The sequence below is a fragment of the Opisthocomus hoazin genome, chromosome Z (genome assembly GCF_030867145.1).
Source record: "Opisthocomus hoazin isolate bOpiHoa1 chromosome Z, bOpiHoa1.hap1, whole genome shotgun sequence".
Taxonomy (NCBI): Eukaryota; Metazoa; Chordata; class Aves; order Opisthocomiformes; family Opisthocomidae; genus Opisthocomus; species Opisthocomus hoazin.
Window position 1 is genome coordinate 58898133 of NC_134454.1, and position 21176 is coordinate 58919308.

Here is a 21176-nt window from a genome sequence, read left to right on the forward strand (position 1 = left end):
TTTTCAGTTTTAAATGGTTAAATGTAAAGCATTTACAGCAGCAGAAAAAAATCAAGGTGTTACGTAATGGAATTACAGAAGAGAAAAAAGCTGCAATAGTTCTGAAATGTCTACATACTTGTAAGGATTGTAGCTTTTGAAGGATGCAGTTGGTTATAATCTCAGCCCCTCTTAGCCATGGGCCTTATTACAAAGAAAGCCTTAGTTATTTTTTCTTCTTTAAGGTCCATTTCCTGTTTGGGTATTTCTTAGGAGGAAGTAAAAGAAATCGGATCTTAGTAGCTGACCCTCAAACAGCTTATTTAAAGCAAGAAGGACTAAGCTAGGACAGAACAACTCCATTAGGAGCTTCAACATCTTAGCACTTTTGACACAACGCAGCTTTAATAATAATTTTTGTCTTAATTTGAATATGCCCAGAGCAGTCAGGGGAAAGGACTGTTTATTATTGGAAAGATGAGAAATAAAGTTAACAAGAGATTGGATTTTTTTCTGTTTGTGTGTTCTTAATTGTTACCTGCATAATAAAGTGGGTTTCTTTTATAGACGGGGAATGGCAGCTTTTTCCTGTTTTTAATGTAATAGTTTCTAATGCCTCTTTGATCCAAACACTTTCTGGCTGGAGAACATCCATTAACCTTGGTCAATTCATAGATATTGTGATCCATAATCCTAGGATCACTCTGAATTCGTTCTCCTTGCCTCCTGTTTGTTTCCTGGAAGGACCAAATGAGTGGAGATGGAGGCTGGAGGGGCAGGAAGGGAAGCAAGGTGCTCATGTGGACACAGGATATTGCATTCCAGTGTGTATATATTTCACCCCAACATGTAATCCAATGGATTATATTCACATAAAAGTTATTTGGAACAAGGAAAAGTATTTTGGACAACATAAACGTTAGTTGCAACTTGTTCCTTGTTTTCAGCAGTATCAGTTTTCAGCCATCAGTGATAGGACCAGCATCTTGCTGCCACCATCCCAAACAGGTAGAGGATCTTCACTTGCACAGGTGGAAAACATCTTTTGGGAGCAGTGGCAGGGAGAAGGGTAGCAGCTTGATGGTAATCACTAGTCTGAGATCTGTCAAATACTGGAAAATTATATATTCTTCTACCTGGGGCAGAGATGCTGGCTGCCATACTGTGAGTGAGTCAGTGGGCAAATAAAACTGTGTATTCTGTCTGGCATTATAAATGGGTCAATGATGGATTTGTATTACCTGAGGAAATGAACTGGCTGACAGAGAGGCTTCTGCTTGGTGCCCAGCAAATGTCAAATATAGCAGGAAGCTTGGGGGAAGGGGACGGATAGCTGGAGACAAAGGCAGTGTTAAAATAGCTAGGATGTCACTGGAGCTCCTCAAATGAGTGTTTCTGAGGAGCAGACTGGGAATGCAGAATAATGTTTAGTTTCATGTTAATCAGCATTTTCTTGTTCTCCAGTAGAGTTTCAGCCATGGATCTTGCTTTACAGTTAGAGTCATGCATGAGGTGGGTTTGGATCTGCATGAGGTGATGTGCTGTTCTCTTCAGCTGTTTTTTGCTGGTACAGAACATGACTTGTGGTGCTTTAGTTTTGTAGGGTTAAACCCATTCCTCTGAATGCCCTTTTTCATCTTCTCCGCAAGCTCTCTGCATGAGGTGACCCTTTAAAGGAGCACCTCTGAAGAATGTAAGATCTCAGGATGGACTGAGGGAGAGGACTGCATCATCCCCAGGGTCCTTACTAAGCTGAGCTCATACTGGTGACGAAAAGTGGGCTTTGGCTCGCTTGAATCAGATCCACACAATGTTTCTTTGGTTTCCGACGGTCCTGTGAATTTTGCTTACTTGGAGAGTCTTGAATGCCTAGCAAACTAGGCGCTGTATTATGGCAATGATCTCTGTTTGAGAGATTACTCCTCTCACCAGCTGAGTTCAGTCTCTGTCACCACTGTTATGACATAGGTCCAGTCTCTGCACTTGAAGGAGCAACTTGTGTCCAGCAAAGCATGTTTTCATATCCATCTTTAAAGATGGTGATAATCTCTCTTTATTTTGCCTTCTTGAAGACATTTTTCAGTAGCAGTCCCAAAGCAGAGTTTTGTCCTTGGCATTTGCAGTTTCTGAGTGCTAGGGACTTGATTTCCACTTCGATGACTACACTGAGAGTGCCTGCATGTGTTTTGAACCAGCTGTGTTGGCTGGTCTAATCTCAGATCTCTAAAATTCTGTGGCCCCTAAAACAATCCAGCAGTTCATGTGTTCCCATGGTTTAGCTCTGTCACCAGTTTATATGCTGTATCGAGCCTCTGTGAAAACATGCTACTTGCAAACGAACATTGGTCATCTCTAAAGCATGCTTGCAACTGACCAGCTACAGCACTCTTGTGACCATGGAATGGATCATGTAGTTTGGGGTGAATGGCAAGATTACTTTTAAAGGCACTACAGACTGCACAAGTCTGTTTTAGGCTTCATTTAAGGATAGATAGCAATCAGGAGATAATATCTTCTGTCTTCAGTGGCAGCTTTGCTCTTTCCCACTGCAGTTCATGGTGAAGCAGGGTGTGGGGTTGAGTTTGTTGTATCTGATTTGCTACTGGCAGGACCCCCTTTATAACAGCTGTGACTTTTCTTGGCAAGAAATAGATCTTTGCTGGGCTTATGCCAGGCTGAGGAGCCTGCTGCTCCCCCTGCTGCTTCCAGGGTGAGGCTGGTAATGCATCCTTTGTGTAAAGAGCTCCTAGAAGATGTTATTTGCAATGCATGAGAAGGAATTAGGTTGTTTCTGGAATACCCAGGCAGAGTGCTGCCGTGTTCTTCAGCACCACCTACTGACATCTTTCTCTCCCAAGACCATGTACACGGGGAAGCGCACCTCTTAACTCACAGAAACTGTATTTCTTGAGGTAATTAACAATACACTCTCGGCTGGAAATTAGAAACCCCAGACCCACTGCTTTCAGTTTCGTTATGCCATATGGGGAGCACTAAGGAGCAGGGTACAAAAGCCAAGCAGCTTGGCTCTGGTATCTGGTTTTCCTAGGCTGGGCCAGCCCACTTGCCTCTTCAACACGTATGTCTATACAGAAGGGGCTTGAGAGATTAGGTTGTGTCAGCAAGGTGGATGACTTGGTTCGGTTCCTATGAGTATTTAATATGGGAACCAAGTGGCAGACCACATTGCTACTCGGAGAGTTTTGCCCCATGCTGTTCCATCTTCCTCTTAAATCCGGGAAGGATTTGAACAGGTATTTTCTTTAGAGGCTTTGACTGGGAAAATGGTTTGATACATTTTTTTGTGTGTGTTTTCATTTTCTTCCTCCTCCTTCTGGTAGGAAAGGAAACTAAGTTTATTCTCTTAAAAAAAAAAGGGGGGGGGGGGGAGCCTATCTGATCAGAATTCTCCATTTCCTAGTAAAATTGTTGTTGCATCTTGTAACACATGGCCAAAGTAGTATTCTGTTTATTGACTCTGGTGAACCACAGGAAAACCTTGACAAAACTTTCTGTGTGTTTGTATTTGCACCTCCACAACTACTTTTGTGCAGTAAATTAAGCACCTGTCATACTTAATAAGGGAAAAAGTCTTACTCCAACCACTTAGTTGTTAAGATTCTCACACATATTTAGAGTCTTTTTGATTTCTGTAGGGATTAATAACGTGCCATGAAAGTAATTCAGAAGATCAGAAAAACCCATCCTAGTCTTGCTTGGAGCAAAAGCGTTTAATATTCGAGAGCCTTCTCATAGACAAAGTTCTTCATCCTAAGACTCAATTGCCCATGCTCTGTACCATGTGGTGCCTCACAGCTAACCTTCAGGAAGGGCAGACAAAAAAATGTCAGAATCATACTTTGTATGACTCTCTCTCAATCTGTCTTTTAATTAAATTGTGGCATTTTAGATGCAATCTGCTTTTATTTCAAAAGTTTGAAGTTTGAAATTATCCTTTAGGCATTTAGATGGCCTCTTCATGTATTTTTTTAAAAAATAACATATATATGTGTATACTCGAGGAGCCCATAGAAAGAAGAAGAGACATTATTTGTGAGAAATGGAAAAGGAGTGGTAGGCATTTAAGTAGCTTGAATCAGTAAAGCCCCAGCCTAATGCTGTTTGTAGTTCAGTTACTTGTATCTGAATTGTCTTTGTTGATTTGATTTCCTTGCAAGTAACACGTGGGTGTAAGATCAAGTATTCCATCTTGGACTTTTGTCTTCCTTGCGAGGGAAGTCTGTGTTTTCTGCAGTGAGATAACTGTCAGTTTGCTGTGTCTGCCTGAGGCTGGGGACAGCGGTCTTTTCCTCAAGATACCTCGCAGAAGCTGACATTGTGCTGCTATCTGTGATTCTCCTTTCTTTCATACCTCCTTGTAAAATCCATGGTGTGCCTTTATTCTGCTAGGGCCTTACAGTGAGATGGCTAATACGCATTCATGTTCAGTAACTGAGCACCAAGTTTTTATGTTGTATTATTTTTTTGTGTTTTGTGTGCTTATAGCAATGTATCCATAATTTGGACCTATTTCAGGTCATGTATATGGTTATGTATTAAGTTCCCCAGAAGAAAAATAACCAGAGGTTCTGTGGATATTTTATCTTCTTGAACTGAAAAACCTGCCTATGCTTCTGGCAGCTCCTAGCACTGTGTAGCCTCTCTTCCACAAGCTTTAAGAGTAATGTGGTTTATATTTCCTTTAAAATGTAGAAGATTTTGCAAGCTATGCGGTAGCTTTACAGTGATCCGTAGTATGGTATCAGGTATGTTAAATGAATGCGTGTGTTCAGGAACATTAGTAACTGTATGGAGGTCAACAAAGTTGGTCGTCCTGTTTTCTGTGACTGAGAGATTTCTGAAAAGCTTGTGCAAAGAATGTGTAGGAGGAAGACCTCCTTTTATGGAACCTGACCTGGAGCCTGCTTCAGGTTCAAATACTCTTCCAGGTGGCTGTATAAATACATTTTAGGAAAAAAATGAGGCTGACTCCACTCAATTTAGATCATTGTTTTTACTGTTGAGTTGTAATGCATCTCTAATAGAAGTTCTTTCCTGAAAACATCTTGTAATACGTATTTCCATGTAGGTCAACAGAAATATTTACTGGAAGAAATGGGTGACAGGATCACACATACCAGCTAATGTATTTCTCTCATGGGTATAACTGTTGAGTTTGTAATAATGTAATAAATGACCCAAAACTGGATATCAGTATGGAGATCTTGATAATAAAAGGTGTAACTGGCGATAAAATTTTACCGTAAGTCCTTTACATGAAAATACGAACCACAAAGTAAGTATATTGGAGTGGGCAGTTGCAACCCAACCCATGGAGTTCTATCAAAACTCAATTCGATCAAAGTAAAAAAAAAGTATTTTATTTTAGTTTATTTTCATACTAGTTTGGAGGAGTAACTCCAAAGATAACCCTCAGAGGACAAAGAATCCCAGTAGCTTGATTGGAATTTGGTCATTGAAAAAGATCTGTGAGTTGAGTAGATGTGCCTGACAGTAGTTGAGAGTTTAACTTATTACTTGAATTCCTCATTAATGATTTTTTTTTTTTAATAAATAAAAGATGAGGCTGGCTTCCTCCAGTTAGAATAGCATTCAGGTTTCCAGTTTCCGAAGTGTATAAATTTTTTCATTGCTCCTATGATTTTCTTGTTTAGTCCTTATTCTCCTTGTTGTGATCTTATGTTATTAAAAGTGTTTAAAAAAAAAAAAAAAGTAGAACAACCCCAAACCCAAGGAGGACATCAGAGCAGCAGCTCCATCGTACGCGAGCTGAACCTGGCCAGGAGCTCCGGTGGCATGGCTGGAAGGTCCTCACTGGAGCTTTAGGCACTGGTACCTCATCAAACCCAGGCTTCTCTGGCAGGAAAAAACGCCTGCGGTTCTACTCATGGGAATTTTGAAAACTTGTCATGTCTGCAATTAGTTGCTTGTGAATCACATTGCCGTAGTGTTTGGTAGTTTATTTCTGGCAGGTTGATCTCCGACAGCAAGAAAAAGGCGGCGGGGAGATTAGACCAACACTAAAGGTTCCTGTGTGTTTTGAAGGAAAAAGATTACTCTGGTGCATGATTCTACCCTCTGCTAAGACGTTTTGTTGATGTCAGTCTGCTTTGGCCCACTGCGCTGCGTGGGAGCCGTTGGAGCTCCCCGCCGAGAGGGCAGGTCAGGGCCTGGCAGCCTGGGCCCATCCCATCGCCCCAGCCGGGAGTGGGGTAGGCCCAGGAGCAGCCTCAGCCCTGGGCGTGCGTCGGGAACCTCCCCGGGCCCTGGCCAGGCGGTGGGCCTGCAGGTGGGCCAGGCCGGGCGGCGCGCAGGGGAGGGCTGTGGGGAGCTGGAGACCGGCCCTGCTGCAGCGTCGCTCGGGTGAGAGCTGATGGCCTCAGGGGGCGAAATGGGGTCGTGGGCTGTGAGGGAGCCCAGGAGGGCTGTGGGTCCCCTCCAGGCCCCGGCACACGCTTGTGTCTCCAGGGGGACTTTCTCCAGTTGGGAGGGGTTTGGCAGTGTTTCTGCTGGTGTGAGGGGTGCGTAACGGCACAGAATCATAGAATCATTTAGGACCTTTAAGATCATTAAGTCCAACCGTAAATCTAGCACTGCCAGGTCCACGACTAAACCAGGTCCCTAGGTGCCACACATACACAACTTTTAAATACCTCCAGGGACAGGTGACTCGACCACTTCCCTAGGCAGCCTGTTCCAGTGCTTAGTCACTCTTCTGGAGAAGAAATTTCTTTCAGGTCCACCTTAGCACAGAATAAAATGAAAGCTGTTTGCACAACCTGCATGGATGAGGTAGAGATGAAGATGCTTCTGATCATCTGAGCAGAGGAAGGTTTGGAGAACCAGAGATGAATTTGTTTTACATGTGAAGTTACTAATACTGAGCTGGAAGTTCACATACTGTGTGTGGTCTGACTGACCTTTTCAGTTGTGGTTGTGCATGTGCATATTCTTAACTTCTAGAAGCTGTGCTGACTCCAACTCAAAATATAACGGATGGGTAGTCAAACCACAGAAGTTCAATTTTGAGGTCAGTGCCTTGGGCTTAACAATTAATTTTGTATTTTGAAGCTTTAAAACCAAACTTAAACATAATGGTTTGTACTACTTTGGCTGCTGCCAAATTCTGTAATGACTTGTTCAACAAGCACAATTATCTTTTGTTTTTGATTTTTAAAAACCTGGAGATCTCATATAACTGTCTCTGATGTTCTCACACATTTGTGATTGTGGAGAAGGATGTTGAAGACAATTTGAGACTTCACCTTGGGTGTTTAAAACTGGCTTTGAGAATCTCTTTTGCCTGATGTTTTGGAAGCTTTCTGCTCATAAGCAAAATGAGAATACCTCTTCTCCATATAAAGCATTAAAGCTGTATATTTTAAGAAGAGGTTGTAAATGCAAATTAGTCAGTGGCATTTTAATAATCTGTTTGGTGAGGTTAGCATCGCATTAGTAAGGGTATTTTAGAATCACATTATCTGTGGGCAATGTGGTCTCAAGAGATTGCTTGTGAATATGTTAGAGAGCTTGTGGGATTTATGGATTCATTTCATGGTGGTTGTGTTTGGTTGTTTTGTGTTTTGTTTGGTTTTTTTTTTCCCCCAGACTTCCTGTTCTGCTTTTGAGTTAGTGAATTTGGTAGCTCCAAACTCTCTCACTCACCTCCATTCTCCTCCAAATTTCCTTACTGTGCTGTTTGAAAATTTAAAGGATTATGGAATGCATTGGCTTAGCTGGTCATGATGGAAACGTGCAAATCTTGCTTTGTCTCCGTTGCTTGGGGTGTGTGTCTTGCCAGTGTATTAACATCTGTACTTGAAAATGCACTTATCTGGTGGGTAGGTGTGTTTCAGTTCCATATCCCATGCAGACAAAAAAGGAGAGCGAAAGACACATATTGTGTTTCTGTTTCTTTTGATATATGACCTCAAACTAGCAGCTTGTGTTTTTCTTTGCCTTTGTGCAATGCCTGAATTTTAAAGAAAAATGTGGACATGGTAGAGCAGAATTCCTTACAAAATGCTTCATCCTGCTTTCAGTGTGATGCATGGTGAAAACATCAAATTGAAGTCCACTCAGCTGTACATGATGTTTGTTCCTCATAGCTGCAATAAGATAAACTTCTTCTCTGACTTGCTGCTACCTTTGTGATATAGACCCTGCTGAGATTCAGGCTGGAACCCATTAGAAAGTCTCCATCAGTTTTTGTAATCAGCAGCTAGTAGCGGTGTCACAACTCTTCCTTCTGATTAGTAGCAGAAGGGTGCTGTTGGTTTAAGACTGTCTAGACAGCAACCAGCATCCTCGAGGATACCTTCTCCAAGCATCGGTGTATCGTGACTTCTGGAGATAGGGACGGCGGTGGCTTTTACCTCTTGAAGGTGCCAGGATTATCTTGTTTCAGAACCTCAGGCTTGCTCTCCCTTCTGGTTTTCTGTTTTACAAGCTGGCCTGAAGTTTCCAGAAGAGAGCTGAAAGCGTTTTGTGGTGGTGTTACTAAAGGGTCTGGAGTTTTCCCGGGGCGGGGGGGCGGGGACGGGATTTGTGTGTGTGTGTGTGTGTTGTTTTTCCTCTGTTCTACACAATGGAGCTTTCAGAGAACCTCTCTTAAAAGGCATAGCTACAGCCTTTGTGTGAAGGGTGTGTCTGCTGGCAGGGTTTGCTGATGCAGACAGGCTGGCTGGTGATTAACAAAGGTCATTAGACTTTGGAATCTGGCAGGGGAGTGGGGTTGTGTGTCTTCTGCGCCAAGCAGGAGGGCTCCCCAGGGACAGGGCAGGCTGGAGGCCTCCTGCCTGCCTTCCCCCCCTCGCCGGGAGCCTCAGCTGTCCGTTGCCTGTGCCTGTAGGACAGCTTGGACCAGTGTCTTGATGCTGTAATGCTCCGTTTCTGGAACGAACCGTCACATTTGTCATCCATGGGACAGGGGAACCAGCCCGAGGAGGTCCTTGCAGGCCATCTGCTCAGGGCTGGAAGGTGCTGCTTGGGCATTGCAGGGGGACAGTGGTGACATGACTTGGGGTGCTAGTCATGCAGGAAAAGGGGAGGTATGTTCTGGGGATGCTGATTTTTCAAGCGACACCTGAGGAAGAGGAGGAAAAAAAAGGGGAAAAAATAAAAAGCCTGGTGTGCTTGAGATGAAGCTGAGATAAGTGAGGCCATGTTGTGCACAGGCGAGAAGCTCTGAGCCTCTGAGTGCAGGAGTTGTCTGAGCTAAAATGGCTGCTCCCAAAGCTCAGAGGACTAGGGCAGCTTAGTGAGTCTTAAAGCTTCAGTGACGCAGGGGCTCATATCTCTTGAAAGTGTGATAAACACATTCAGCAGAGCTGTGGCTTGTTTGGCGGAGATGAAAAGACGAAGCTTGGGGGATGGGTAGTGAAAACTGGATGATCTGCTTTTCTGTGAAGTGCTCTAAATGCAGGAGTCGTCTGCTCCATGGAAAAATTTGTTTTCAGGTCTAATGGACTGTGCTAAAGGAGACGTGGGGTGGGGCTTCAGTCACTGCTGTAATTTGATCCAGAGCAGATAGCAACCTCTTCCACACAATTTGGTCTGGTGCTTGCACATAAAAGCTTGAGTATCTCGATTATTGTAACTTTGTTAGCTGAAAAGAAGCTGGTGCAGCGTTCATTTTCGTTTTTGGTGGTGGGAGGGAGTGGGGGGGCGGGGGGGGGAAGGACACAGTGCAGCCTGCAAAGTAATGTAGGTAAATAATGAAGAGAGCCTCTGTGCTCAGACTATCCAGAATTTGACTTGCTAGAAGTTTATTTTAGCCAGCTATCAGAAGAAGTGTTCTTTCATATAAAATCCTGATGCAATGCCATCTCTTGTTTCTGTCCTCTGATGTTTTGGAGCTTTCTCTTCACTGTGGAAGTCGTTTCATACTCTACATACAATAAACACGTGGAATTTTCGGTACTTTGAGCTGCCCTTGTGTCTTGGACCTCTGAAAGGCTCATTTTATCATCCTTTCCCAGTGCAGCGCATGGAAGCTTGTAGAATTAATTCCCATATTAACATAGGAAGGTTGCTTTGTGCCTGAGTACTGCACAGAATAGAAGGGTCTAATGTTTTTGTCTTGCTTGTGCTTGGTGTCTCCTCTCCTTCATGGTGGTGCAGAAATGTACAACTCTGTTGCAGGATTAATTGGTCACAAGCTGAACCACCAGCCTTCATGTTACCATGCCTTACATTGCTTTGTACTTCAAGGTATGCAAAGCTTTTGGATAAATCAAGGAAGTCATGATGTCTCTGAGTCTTTGTAACTCCTGTTTCCATTGTGCTTCTGCAGTATTCCTATTCCCATTGCTGTCCCTCTCTTCCTCCAGCTTTTTCCAGCCCCCAGACTGCTAACGCACGAAGGTCGTGTTGGCAAAAAAAACTAAAATGAAACTAAACATTTTAACAAAGAATGGAGATATCCATACAAAGCTTGGTGGAAGTAGCGCAGAGTGAAGCCTGCTACCTTGGGTTCATGTAGCTGCATCTCATCTTGCAGTTATGTCTAAGTTTTCCACTAACATCAGGACTGATAGCATCTTGAGAAGAAAGGCAAGTTTCTTCCTGTGAAGGCTTTTGATCTATGGTGGTGAAACAGGCAGGACTTCGCAACTTCCATGAAAGTCAGAGTGGGTGTCGTAAAGGCAGAAGCCACTGTCTTCTGATGTTAAGTTTCAGTGCATGATTGGGAGTAATGTACTGTTTTTGTAGCGTATGGGTTGTGGTCTTAGAACAAGACAAACTTCTGAACAACAGCCCTATCCTGTGTAATGGAGAAGCCAAGAGGACAAAGTCCATTGAATCAGTAGTCACTTGTCAGAAAGCTGACTGTAGTGTTGAGTCACCAACTTGTGAGCTACCTACATAGAACTTTATGTGAATCTGAATGGATAGCTCTTAATATGGTAAGCTAAGGTTGAGTTTTATGCCACAGGATTTGCGGAATCTCTGGAAATGACTGAGTCATCATAAGCTTGGTATTGCCTGTTTTCAGGATTCGTCACAATGGCATTGCTGTAAAATGTATCTCTTTCTTCTTCTCTCCTTCCCCTGTTTTTCTTGTAGAATTTTCTAATGTAAAAGGTTATCCCTGAACCATGGAGGTGCTGCAGTGTGATGGCTGTGATTTTCGAGCTCCATCTTATGAAGACCTAAAAGCTCACATTCAGGATGTTCACACTGCTTTTCTGCAGCCAACTGATGTCTCTGAGGAAAGTCCTAGCCAGCCAAGGTCTGGTTCCATGAATGCTAGCAACCAGACTGAGGTTGAATATTCTTCAGTAAAGGATGAATTTACGATTTCAGATGAAATAGCAGGTAAATCTCAATTCTGATTGATCTCAACTCTAAGATCTCAGCTCCTACCCTCTGTTTTACCTATGGTTTATTCCAGTGTGTTTTAGTTTCTACTTTTAATGTAATTTTAAATACTTTCATTATCTTTATTGCTATGTCAGCAAAGCAAATGTCTAGCTTCAGCCATATTGGTTCTGATCGTGGCTTTTTCTGTAAATGTAAACATGGAGGGTGATTTTATTCCCCATCTGCGCTTCATGTATTACTTCTTGGTTTTCAGATTTTCATGGTTGTTCTTCACTACCATGAACCATCTCAAAATTTTCAATTTTATTAGTGTACCAGATTTCTTTTTTTGCCAGGAAGATTATTTTGGAAATTACCTATCCCAAACTGTACACCATGGTCATATATATGTAGCCTCTGTGTGTAATGGTCTTCTTTCTGACCATTGCCAGATATGTAGATCTCACCATAAGTAAGTGAGGGAATCCTGGTGTGGTTATTATCTATTCAGGATGTGGTTACATTCTTACGCGCACAAGGTGGGTGGAGAAAAAGCCTCTTTATTTGATTTTATTTATTTACATATACACCTTAATTCTCATTTTAGGGCAAAATACAACAAGTCAGATGGGAACTGGAAGTTACTATAGCCAGAGCCAGACTTTCTATGGTCAGCACATGGCTCCAAATCCCAAACCAACCAACAAGTTTTTCCAGTGCAAGTTCTGTGTGCGTTACTTCCGTTCCAAAAACCTCCTCATAGAGCACACACGCAAGGTTCATGGAACACAGGCTGGGGGGAGCTCAGTGGGGCCACCGACTGCTAGTGCCCTAAATTACAGCATCATGATGCATGAAGGGTTTGGCAAAGTTTTCAGTTGCCAGTTCTGCACCTACAAGTCACCCAGGCGCGCGAGGATTATTAAGCACCAGAAAATGTATCACAAAAACAACCTGAAAGAGAGTTCAACCCCTCCTACTGCTGCTGCTGCTATGTCTGAATCAACATCTGCTTCTGTGCCAGTGCAGGAACCCTGCAAGGAGCTGCCTGCAGAGGTGGTGGAGCGGAGCATTTTGGAATCCATGGTCAAGCCCCTGACAAAATCTAGGGGCAACTTTTGCTGCGAATGGTGCAGCTACCAGACACCTCGAAGGGAGCGCTGGTGTGACCACATGATGAAGAAGCACCGCAGCATGGTAAAAATACTGTCAAGCCTGAGGCAGCAACAAGATGGAACTGGTGCACCTGATGTACAGAGTAAGAGTGCCCAGAATGCCTCTCCAAGCTCTAATTATGTCTCAATGAGTACAACAGGACGTGAGATGTCGAATGCTAATATCTCAAACTTCAGGAGCTCTATGGCCAATTCTCTTATCAGGCCCAACTCTTCTACATCTTCCAAGTTTTCTTCTATGTCTTACCCTCAAATGAAGCCTAAGTCATCTCACAACTCGGGCATAGTTAATTTGTCTGACAGATCCCGCTATGGAATTGCTGATATGACAAATTCTTCTGCTGACCTGGAAACAAGCAGTATGCTAAATGACTCCAGCTCAGATGAAGAGCTAAATGAAATGGACAGTGAGAATGGCTTGAACTCCATGGATCACCAGACCTCAGGAATGTCTGCAGAGCAGCTGATGGGATCTGATGGCAACAAACTATTGGAAACAAAGGGGATTCCCTTTAGAAGGTATATGAACAGGTTCCAGTGTCCTTTTTGCCCTTTCCTGACAATGCACCGCCGAAGCATTTCCCGTCACATTGAGAACATCCACCTGTCTGGGAAGACAGCTGTGTACAAGTGTGATGAATGCCCCTTTACCTGCAAGAGTTCGTTAAAGCTTGGTGCCCACAAGCAATGTCACACAGGAACAACATCAGACTGGGACGCTATGAACTCCCAGAGTGAAAGCATTGCCTCTTCTTTGAATGACAGCACAGTGTCTTATGAGAGTGGCAATATAAATGGCAGGAAGTCAGCTGGGATGATGGAACCGGTGCAGCCACAGCAGCAACAGCAACAACAGCAGTCTCCTCAGCCCCATTCACAGCATCCATACAAGTGCACAATGTGCAACTATTCCACCACAACTTTGAAAGGCCTCAGAGTTCATCAGCAGCACAAGCATTCATTCTGTGACAACTTGCCAAAATATGATGGACCGCCATCAAACACACCACAAGAGAGTGAGACAGATGCTCACCCCTCTGCCAGCACAGTGAAGAAGAGCCAGACCTCCATCCTTGGGCTATCATCTAAAAATAACTTTGTTGCGAAGGCCCCTCGGAAGGTGTCAAATGACTTCCCGTTAGATCTCTCTCCAGTGAAAAAGAGAACTAGAATTGATGAAATAGCGAGCAACCTGCAGAGTAAGATCAACCAAAACAAACAGCAAGAAGATGCTGTGATTAATGTAGAAGATGATGAGGAAGAGGAGGAGGACAATGAGGTGGAGATAGAAGTGGAGTTAGACAGAGAAGAGGAGCAAACAGAACCAATGATAGAGGTTTCCAGTTCTTACGCACCCCAGCAAATGTGGGGCAGAGAGTCTAATGATTCCCAGAAGGAGACAAATTTTAGAAGCATGCAGCATGACTACAATTCCACCAATGGAGCGGAGATTGAGCTCACTTTATCTGAAGATGAGGAAGACTATTATTCTTCTGTCAGCATGAAAGGCCATCAGAGCCCTAATGCATCTGTTCTGGGGAACCAGTCAAACATGTATGGTACTGATCAGAACAACGAGAATTCAGAGTTTAATGACTCTGGCAGGCTTTACTATTGTAAACACTGTGATTTCAGCAACAAATCTGCCAGAAGTGTTAGCACCCACTACCAGCGAATGCATCCCTATATTAAATTCAGCTTTAGGTATATCCTGGATCCAAATGATCACAGTGCAGTATACCGATGTCTTGAGTGCTATATTGACTACACAAACTTCGAAGACCTGCAGCAGCATTATGGAGAGCATCACCCTGAAGCTATGAATGTACTGAACTTTGATCATTCTGATCTGATCTACCGCTGTCGCTTCTGCTCTTATACAAGCCCGAATGTTAGAAGCCTGATGCCACATTACCAAAGAATGCATCCCACAGTGAAAATTAACAATGCAATGATATTTTCAAGCTATGTCATTGAGCAGCAAGAAGGGCTGAACACAGAGTCTCAGACACTGAGAGAGATCTTGAATTCTGCTCCAAAAACTATGGCAACCTCCACCCCCGTGGCTCGCGGGGCTGGTGTGCCAGCTGGTTATAACAAAAGTGCCGCCAAGAGTTTTAGTCCTGAATGTGAAAATCAGAAGGAACCTGCAGTCAATACTGTGGTTGTTTATGACTGTGACGTGTGTTCATTTGCAAGCCCTAACATGCATTCGGTTCTGGTGCATTACCAGAAAAAGCACCCTGAAGAAAAAGCATCATATTTCAGAATTCAGAAGACCATGCGTGTAGTCTCTGTTGACAGGGGCTCTGCCCTGGCTCAGATGTCTTTTGAGTTGGGGACGCCTGTCTCCCCAAAACTGTCCAACTTGGCTTCTCAACCTCCACCTCCCCCACCACCACCCCCAGACCTTGCTACCGAGCTCTATTATTGCAAGCACTGTTCGTACAGCAACCGCTCAGTTGTGGGAGTGCTTGTCCACTACCAGAAAAGGCACCCAGAGATAAAGGTCACTGCCAAATATATCAGACAGGCACCCCCCACCGCAGCGATGATGAGGGCTGGTGAGTTGCCACCTGGTATTCAGAGGCCACCAGTGTCAATGCAGCAGTTGAGCCGGGGTGGATCTGAGACCTCTGTGAATCCTCCTGAGAACGAAATGTTCTTCTGCCAACACTGTGATTATGGAAATCGGACTGTGAAAGGCGTGCTTATTCATTATCAAAAGAAGCATCGTGACTTCAAAGCTAACGCAGATGTCATCAGGCAGCATACAGCCACCATTAGAAGCCTTTGTGATCGTAGCCAGAAGAAATCGACTGGCAGCGTACCTTCTCACACCTCCAGCACCGAACGGGACAAGTCAAAGCTGAGAGCCCTCAAGTGCAGGCAGTGTAGCTACACATCACCTTACTTCTATGCGCTGAGGAAGCATATTAAGAAAGACCACCCGAGTCTGAAGGCCACGGTCACATCCATTCTGAGATGGGCATTCTTGGATGGCTTAATAGAAGTTGGTTATCACTGTGAATGGTGCATTTATTCACACACAGAGCCAAGTGGTTTGCTTGTGCATTACCAAAGGAGACATCCTGAGCATTATGTTGACTATACATATATGGCAACTAAACTCTGGGCAGGTCCTGATCCTTCCCCTCCTGCCCTAGTGATGCCAACAGAGTTAAAGAGCTATAAATGTAGAGATTGCATTTTTGAAGCATCTTCCATTTGGGACATTACTAATCACTACCAAGCATTTCACCCTTGGGCCATGAATGGAGATGAATCTGTGTTGTTAGATATCATTAAGGAGAAAGATGCTGCTGAGAAATCCATCCCGCAGCCCGATGACGCTGGGACCAGGATGGATTCTGAAGACCAGATAACAACATCACAGATGGATCAGGATGCAGAGTGTGCAGACGATCCCAGCCTATCCCAGGAAAAAGCTGTCCAGCTGGCTTCTGCAAACCCTGCCATCTCCTCCACTCCATACCAGTGTACAGTTTGCCAGTCTGAATACAACAACTTGCACGGCCTCCTGACACATTATGGCAAAAAGCATCCTGGCATGAAAGTGAAAGCTGCGGACTTTGCTCAGGATATAGACATTAACCCAGGGGCTGTATATAAATGCAGACATTGCCCATACATTAATACACGTATTCATGGCGTTCTCACACACTACCAGAAACGGCACCCATCAGTAAAAGTCACTGCTGAAGACTTTGTGCATGATGTGGAGCAGTCAAATGATATTGCTCAGAATGACGTAGAAGAGACAAGTAGGATTTTCAAGCAAGGCTATGGTGCTTATCGGTGCAAACTCTGCCCTTACACCCATGGAACACTTGAAAAGCTGAAAATTCACTATGAGAAGTACCACAATCAACCTGAATTTGATGTTTTTGCCCAGTCACCACCAAAAATGTCTGCCCCAGTGGAGCCAGACATGGTAACTGAAATCAAGGCCTCCCCCGAAATTGCTGCTGAGGATGTTGGAGAAATCTCTGTGCCAGGACCTCGTTTCTCCAGTTCTCATTTAGTGTCTCACACAGTTTTCCGGTGTCAGCTCTGCAAATATTTCTGTTCGACCCGGAAGGGGATAGCTAGGCACTACCGCATCAAACATAACAATGTCCGGGCACAGCCAGAGGGCAAGAACAACCTCTTTAAATGTGCTTTGTGTTCGTATACCAATCCTATCCGTAAAGGGCTTGCGGCACACTACCAGAAAAGACATGACATTGATGCTTACTACACTCACTGCTTAGCAGCCTCCAGGACGGTAAGCGACAAACCCAATAAAGTGATCATTCCATCTCCTCCCAAGGATGACACTCCTCAGTTAAGCGAGGAGCTGAGGAGAGCTGTAGAGAAGAAGAAATGTTCACTTTGTTCCTTCCAGTCCTTCAGCAAAAAGGGTATTGTGTCCCACTACATGAAGCGTCACCCTGGTGTTTTCCCTAAGAAGCAGCATGCGAGCAAGCTGGGGGGTTACTTCACTGCCGTGTATGCCGATGAGCATGAAAAGCCAACTCCAGCCGAGGAGAGGAATGACTTTGAAAAGCTTGAGGTGGAGACTGAGGCTCAGGAGATTGAGTGGCTTCCCTTCAGGTGCATAAAATGTTTCAAGCTGTCCTTCAGCACAGCAGAGCTGCTGTGCATGCATTACACCGACCACCACAGCAAGGATTTGAAGAGGGACTTCACCATACTGGGAAGCGGCACCCGCACTCAGAACCCTCTCTACCAGTGCAAGCACTGTGATATGAAATTGCATAGCACAGCAGAGCTGACCGCACACTTGAATGGTCACAATGAGGAATTCCAGAAGCGTGCCAAACGTCAGGAGAGGAGGAAGCAGCTTTTAAGCAAGCAGAAATATGCAGATGGTGCTTTTGCAGATTTCAAGCAAGAGAGGGTAAGGATTTGTATGTCTGGTCTCTTTCCCTGCTCCCTGCCAGGGGAGAGAAGCAAAAACACTAGGCTTCTTTCTGCACCCCAAGACTCTGCCTATTACTAATGCCCACTTGCATGTTCTCTTTGACAGCCAAATGACCACAGGCTAATGAATGACTCAGCTTGCCAGTGAGCTCCAGAAGTCAATTACACATTCTGCTTTAATTTCCTCATCCATCCTCCACCCCTCCCAAGGTTCTGTAGGAAGCCCTGCTCCTTCCTACTGCTTCCTCCAGTATTTTCTTTGTCTTCTTTCCTTCCTCCCACCCTTCTGGAAGGCCATCTGTATCTGACAGTTACTTGTTCTTTTATGGCAAGGCTGCCATGTACTTTGTTACAGATTCTTTACAAAATGTCCCATCCCCCTCTTCAGTGTACCTCTGAATAACGAATCAGTTTCCTTCTCAAGCTTCTCTCTCCCTCTCAGTACTTTCTTTGATTAAGGACATGGTATTAACATGACATGAGCCTATCTGGTGACTGAAGCTCTGGGCAAGTGCCTTGTAAGCAGAAGACCAAATTGTGCTCTTTTTCTTGCCTGCTTACCCCCTTCCTTCTGCTTCAGTTGCTGGGCAAAAGCTCCCCACAGATTTTGGGGGTGTTGCGGTGCCATGAAAGAGGCCAGTTTCAGGCCAAACTGAGTGGTCTTCTAGAGGACCACTGTTCTGCAGAAATTGAAGGTTTCTCCTGCACAGATGTCTTGTCCACTCACTCTGGAGGCATTAGTAGACATCCACAAAAATGCACTTTGCAGTTCTGTAAAGCAGGGTGTGTACATAGAGCATAATTTCCCTTCAGGTGTAAAATCTGATCTGTGTTCCTAAAAATGAGGTTAACAAAGTGTACTTTAGTGATTTATGCTTGTGCACTCAAACAGGCTTTTGGACACTTGGAAGATGTTTCAAAACTTAAGGAGAGGAAGGTGGTTGGCTACAAATGCAAATTTTGTGTGGAAGTCCATCCAACACTTCGAGCTATCTGTAATCACCTCCGCAAGCATGTCCAGTATGGGAATGTCTCTTCTGTGTCAGCTACAGTAAAGGTAAGAATTTTGAAAAGGTGACTGAAGGTGACTGCAGCTTCCTGAATTGTTTAAAATAAAGGACTCATTGAAAGCCTATGGAGGCCTTTTGTGAAGTTGAATGGGTTTTGAACTGGGTATTCCAGTTCAACATGATGTTTTAATTTAACACTAAGTTTCTGAAGTGCGTTTGGTTCATTTTAAGATGTTTTAACTTTTTTCCACTCTTGATCCAGGGGCACGAAGACTATTTAATTCTCATTTCTTCTCAGCCGCAAAGGAGTTGATGTCGTTGATGACCGAAAGACTTGGTTTATGAGTAGGAGGCTTTCTCTCAGCTATTCTGGGCTACTTTTCTGCTTAGTTAAACCCTGAAAGAGCTGCTTGTTTTCTTTTTTTTTTTTTTTTAAGAAGAGGAAGTGTGCACATGCAGATGTGCGAAGTTGCTTGTGGTTCACCTTTCCGCATGAAATTTGCACGCTGGCTCCAAACAAAACATTCAGTGGCCAGCTGAGCCGGTGGTCCCATTCAGGTGATTAGGTGTAAATGTGTTGTTCCTTTCTCCCTGTGAAAGGGGATGCCAGCTGGTACTTCTCCAAGGATAGGCCGTGCTCCACAGCGCAATTTCCAGGGTATCAGCAGGGGTAGTGAAAGTGCAGCAAGGCTGTGGGAACTAGCTGTATTCCTTCTCGTGCAAAGACTCCTACTACAGGTCTCAGTGCCTGACTTAAAAGTGCTTCTTTCCCGACATCATCTGCTTGTTGTGAGGAAGCCGAGTCCTTCATTGCCTAACTTTTGCTGCCTGAGAGAGCTTTCCTTGCCCTACCACTGACCTGACTTTACCTTACCTGTTACTACTGACAGATTCAGGTGCTTCCCACCTAACAGACCTTTTCCTCTTTTCGCTGCTCCCCAGATGAAGTTTATGTAGGGTCAGTGCTTTCTTCTGAGTAAACAGAAATATTGCAGCAGGAAACAAAAGCCAAAATCCACGGCTGAAAGAATGTGATGCGAATACTCTCATAGGTTATTAAAGTTTCTGCAAAAATGCATGCTCTGGTTAGAAAGGGAAAGGCAAGTTAGGGAATAAAGATAAGACTTTTTCTGTTTGCTTTTTATTTTTAAAGGGGATTCTAGGGCCTTAGCTACTGGCTTCTTTCTTGTGAATTTGACACTGATGAACAAGTCTACTGTAGACTAGGCTATTGGTTTAGTATGCCGAGTAGGTACACTGTAAGCTAGAGCAAAATAAACTAAAGTGAATTTGCTCTATACCTTACTAATGTTTGTCTGATCAAGTTTAGAAGATTCATTTCAAGACTATTGAAAGATAGTTGATTCCGTTTCTTGTCTTTTTGCATCAGACACAAGTTCAATCAAGGAGTGAGTTTCCTTTACGTATGCACACATGTATATAATAGATATAATTATGTTTTGCCCTCCCAAGAGCAGGCCGATTTTTCAGAAAGCCATTGATGTGGAGTTTGTGTAGGGATATATTTAGAAAAATAATGCAGTGGAAAACCTAGGCATTGTAATGAACACGTGGGAAAGACTGAGGGGCAGAAGGGAGAGAGAATTGATGGCTTTGGGGGGGTATGTGTTTTTTAGCAGGAAGCTGAAGATCCTTCAAACACAACTTTGATGGAGGGTTGTGAGGGAGCCAAAGACCCTGGCATTGTGGAATTTACAGAAGCTGAATCTGGAGCATCCTTGGAAGATGAAACCAGGCCTGGGGGCTACCACTGCAGCCAGTGTGACCGGGTTTTGATGTCTATGCAGGGTCTGCGATCTCACGAGAGGAGTCACTTGGCTCTGGCCATGTTTACCCGGGAAGACAAGTACAGCTGCCAGTATTGCTCCTTTGTCTCTGCTTTCAGGCACAAGTAAGTTGTGGCTTTTATTTTTGTTTTCAAAAGAAGCACAAACTAGCACTACCGTTTTGTAGGTTGACATGGAAGAAGAGCGCACTCAGTTGATTGCGAGCAACACTTTTCTCAGCATTTAGATATTTTCCGTGCTGCAAAATCTTTGGCCATTATGAGTGCTATTTATAAAAAGTCACATCTTTGGATCTTCTTGAATTTATTTAAGCCCTTTTTTTCATGTATAAGGGAAAAGCATGCAAGCAGAAGAATAAGGCTTCTTTCAGTACTTAAACAGTGAAGCCCACTATTATGCAACCTTGTCAAATGCATAAGACTTCACAAGGCAAGGAGAGGACAGAAAAGTATTTTCCTTGTTGATCTTTCTTATATAAGGAACTTCTGCTGCATACAACTACCTTGTTTATGATTACTACAACTCTTTCGTGATTGATTTTTCATTTCTAATGTTAAATAACTGTCATAAGCTTACCTTAAAATTAGGGGTTTTTTTCTTAATTATGGTATACAATTTCAGTCTACAAATATTTCAGCTTAACACCAGTGTGGTATACTAGCAGCTCCCTCAGACTGTTTTCTTTTCAGGTGTAGCATGTGAAAAATACATAGTCATCATTAATAGTCACATTACTTACGGTTTTTTTCCCTAAGGTTCACTTGTCTTAAACTAGGTATTTTTAAAAAATATTTTGATCATAATCATGTATATATGGCATGCCCCCCAAAAACAGGATTTATGGAATATTTTCCACTGGTATCTTGGACTGACTCACAGGTACATATTTTCTCTTAATTTCTGGGGAGAGAGCTGCTTATTTACCATTTTAA

At 43.7% G+C, this 21176-nt stretch overlaps 1 protein-coding gene across 4 annotated transcripts in view; it reads left to right on the plus strand.

Moving 5' to 3' along the window:
- ZNF462 (zinc finger protein 462) overlaps positions 1–21176 on the plus strand; it is a 91337-nt gene that overhangs the window by 28734 nt on the left and 41427 nt on the right. For 3 of the 4 annotated variants that reach the window (XM_075411280.1, XM_075411284.1, XM_075411281.1), the window contains exons 2-5: positions 11068–11319; positions 11912–17403; positions 18319–18483; positions 20074–20348. In XM_075411280.1, coding sequence (XP_075267395.1) covers positions 11100–11319; positions 11912–17403; positions 18319–18483; positions 20074–20348 — 6152 coding nt within the window. In that variant the 5' untranslated portion in view covers positions 11068–11099. The remainder of the gene's footprint in view (positions 1–11067; positions 11320–11911; positions 17404–18318; positions 18484–20073; positions 20349–21176) is intronic. The other variant, XM_075411282.1, reaches the window with a different exon arrangement.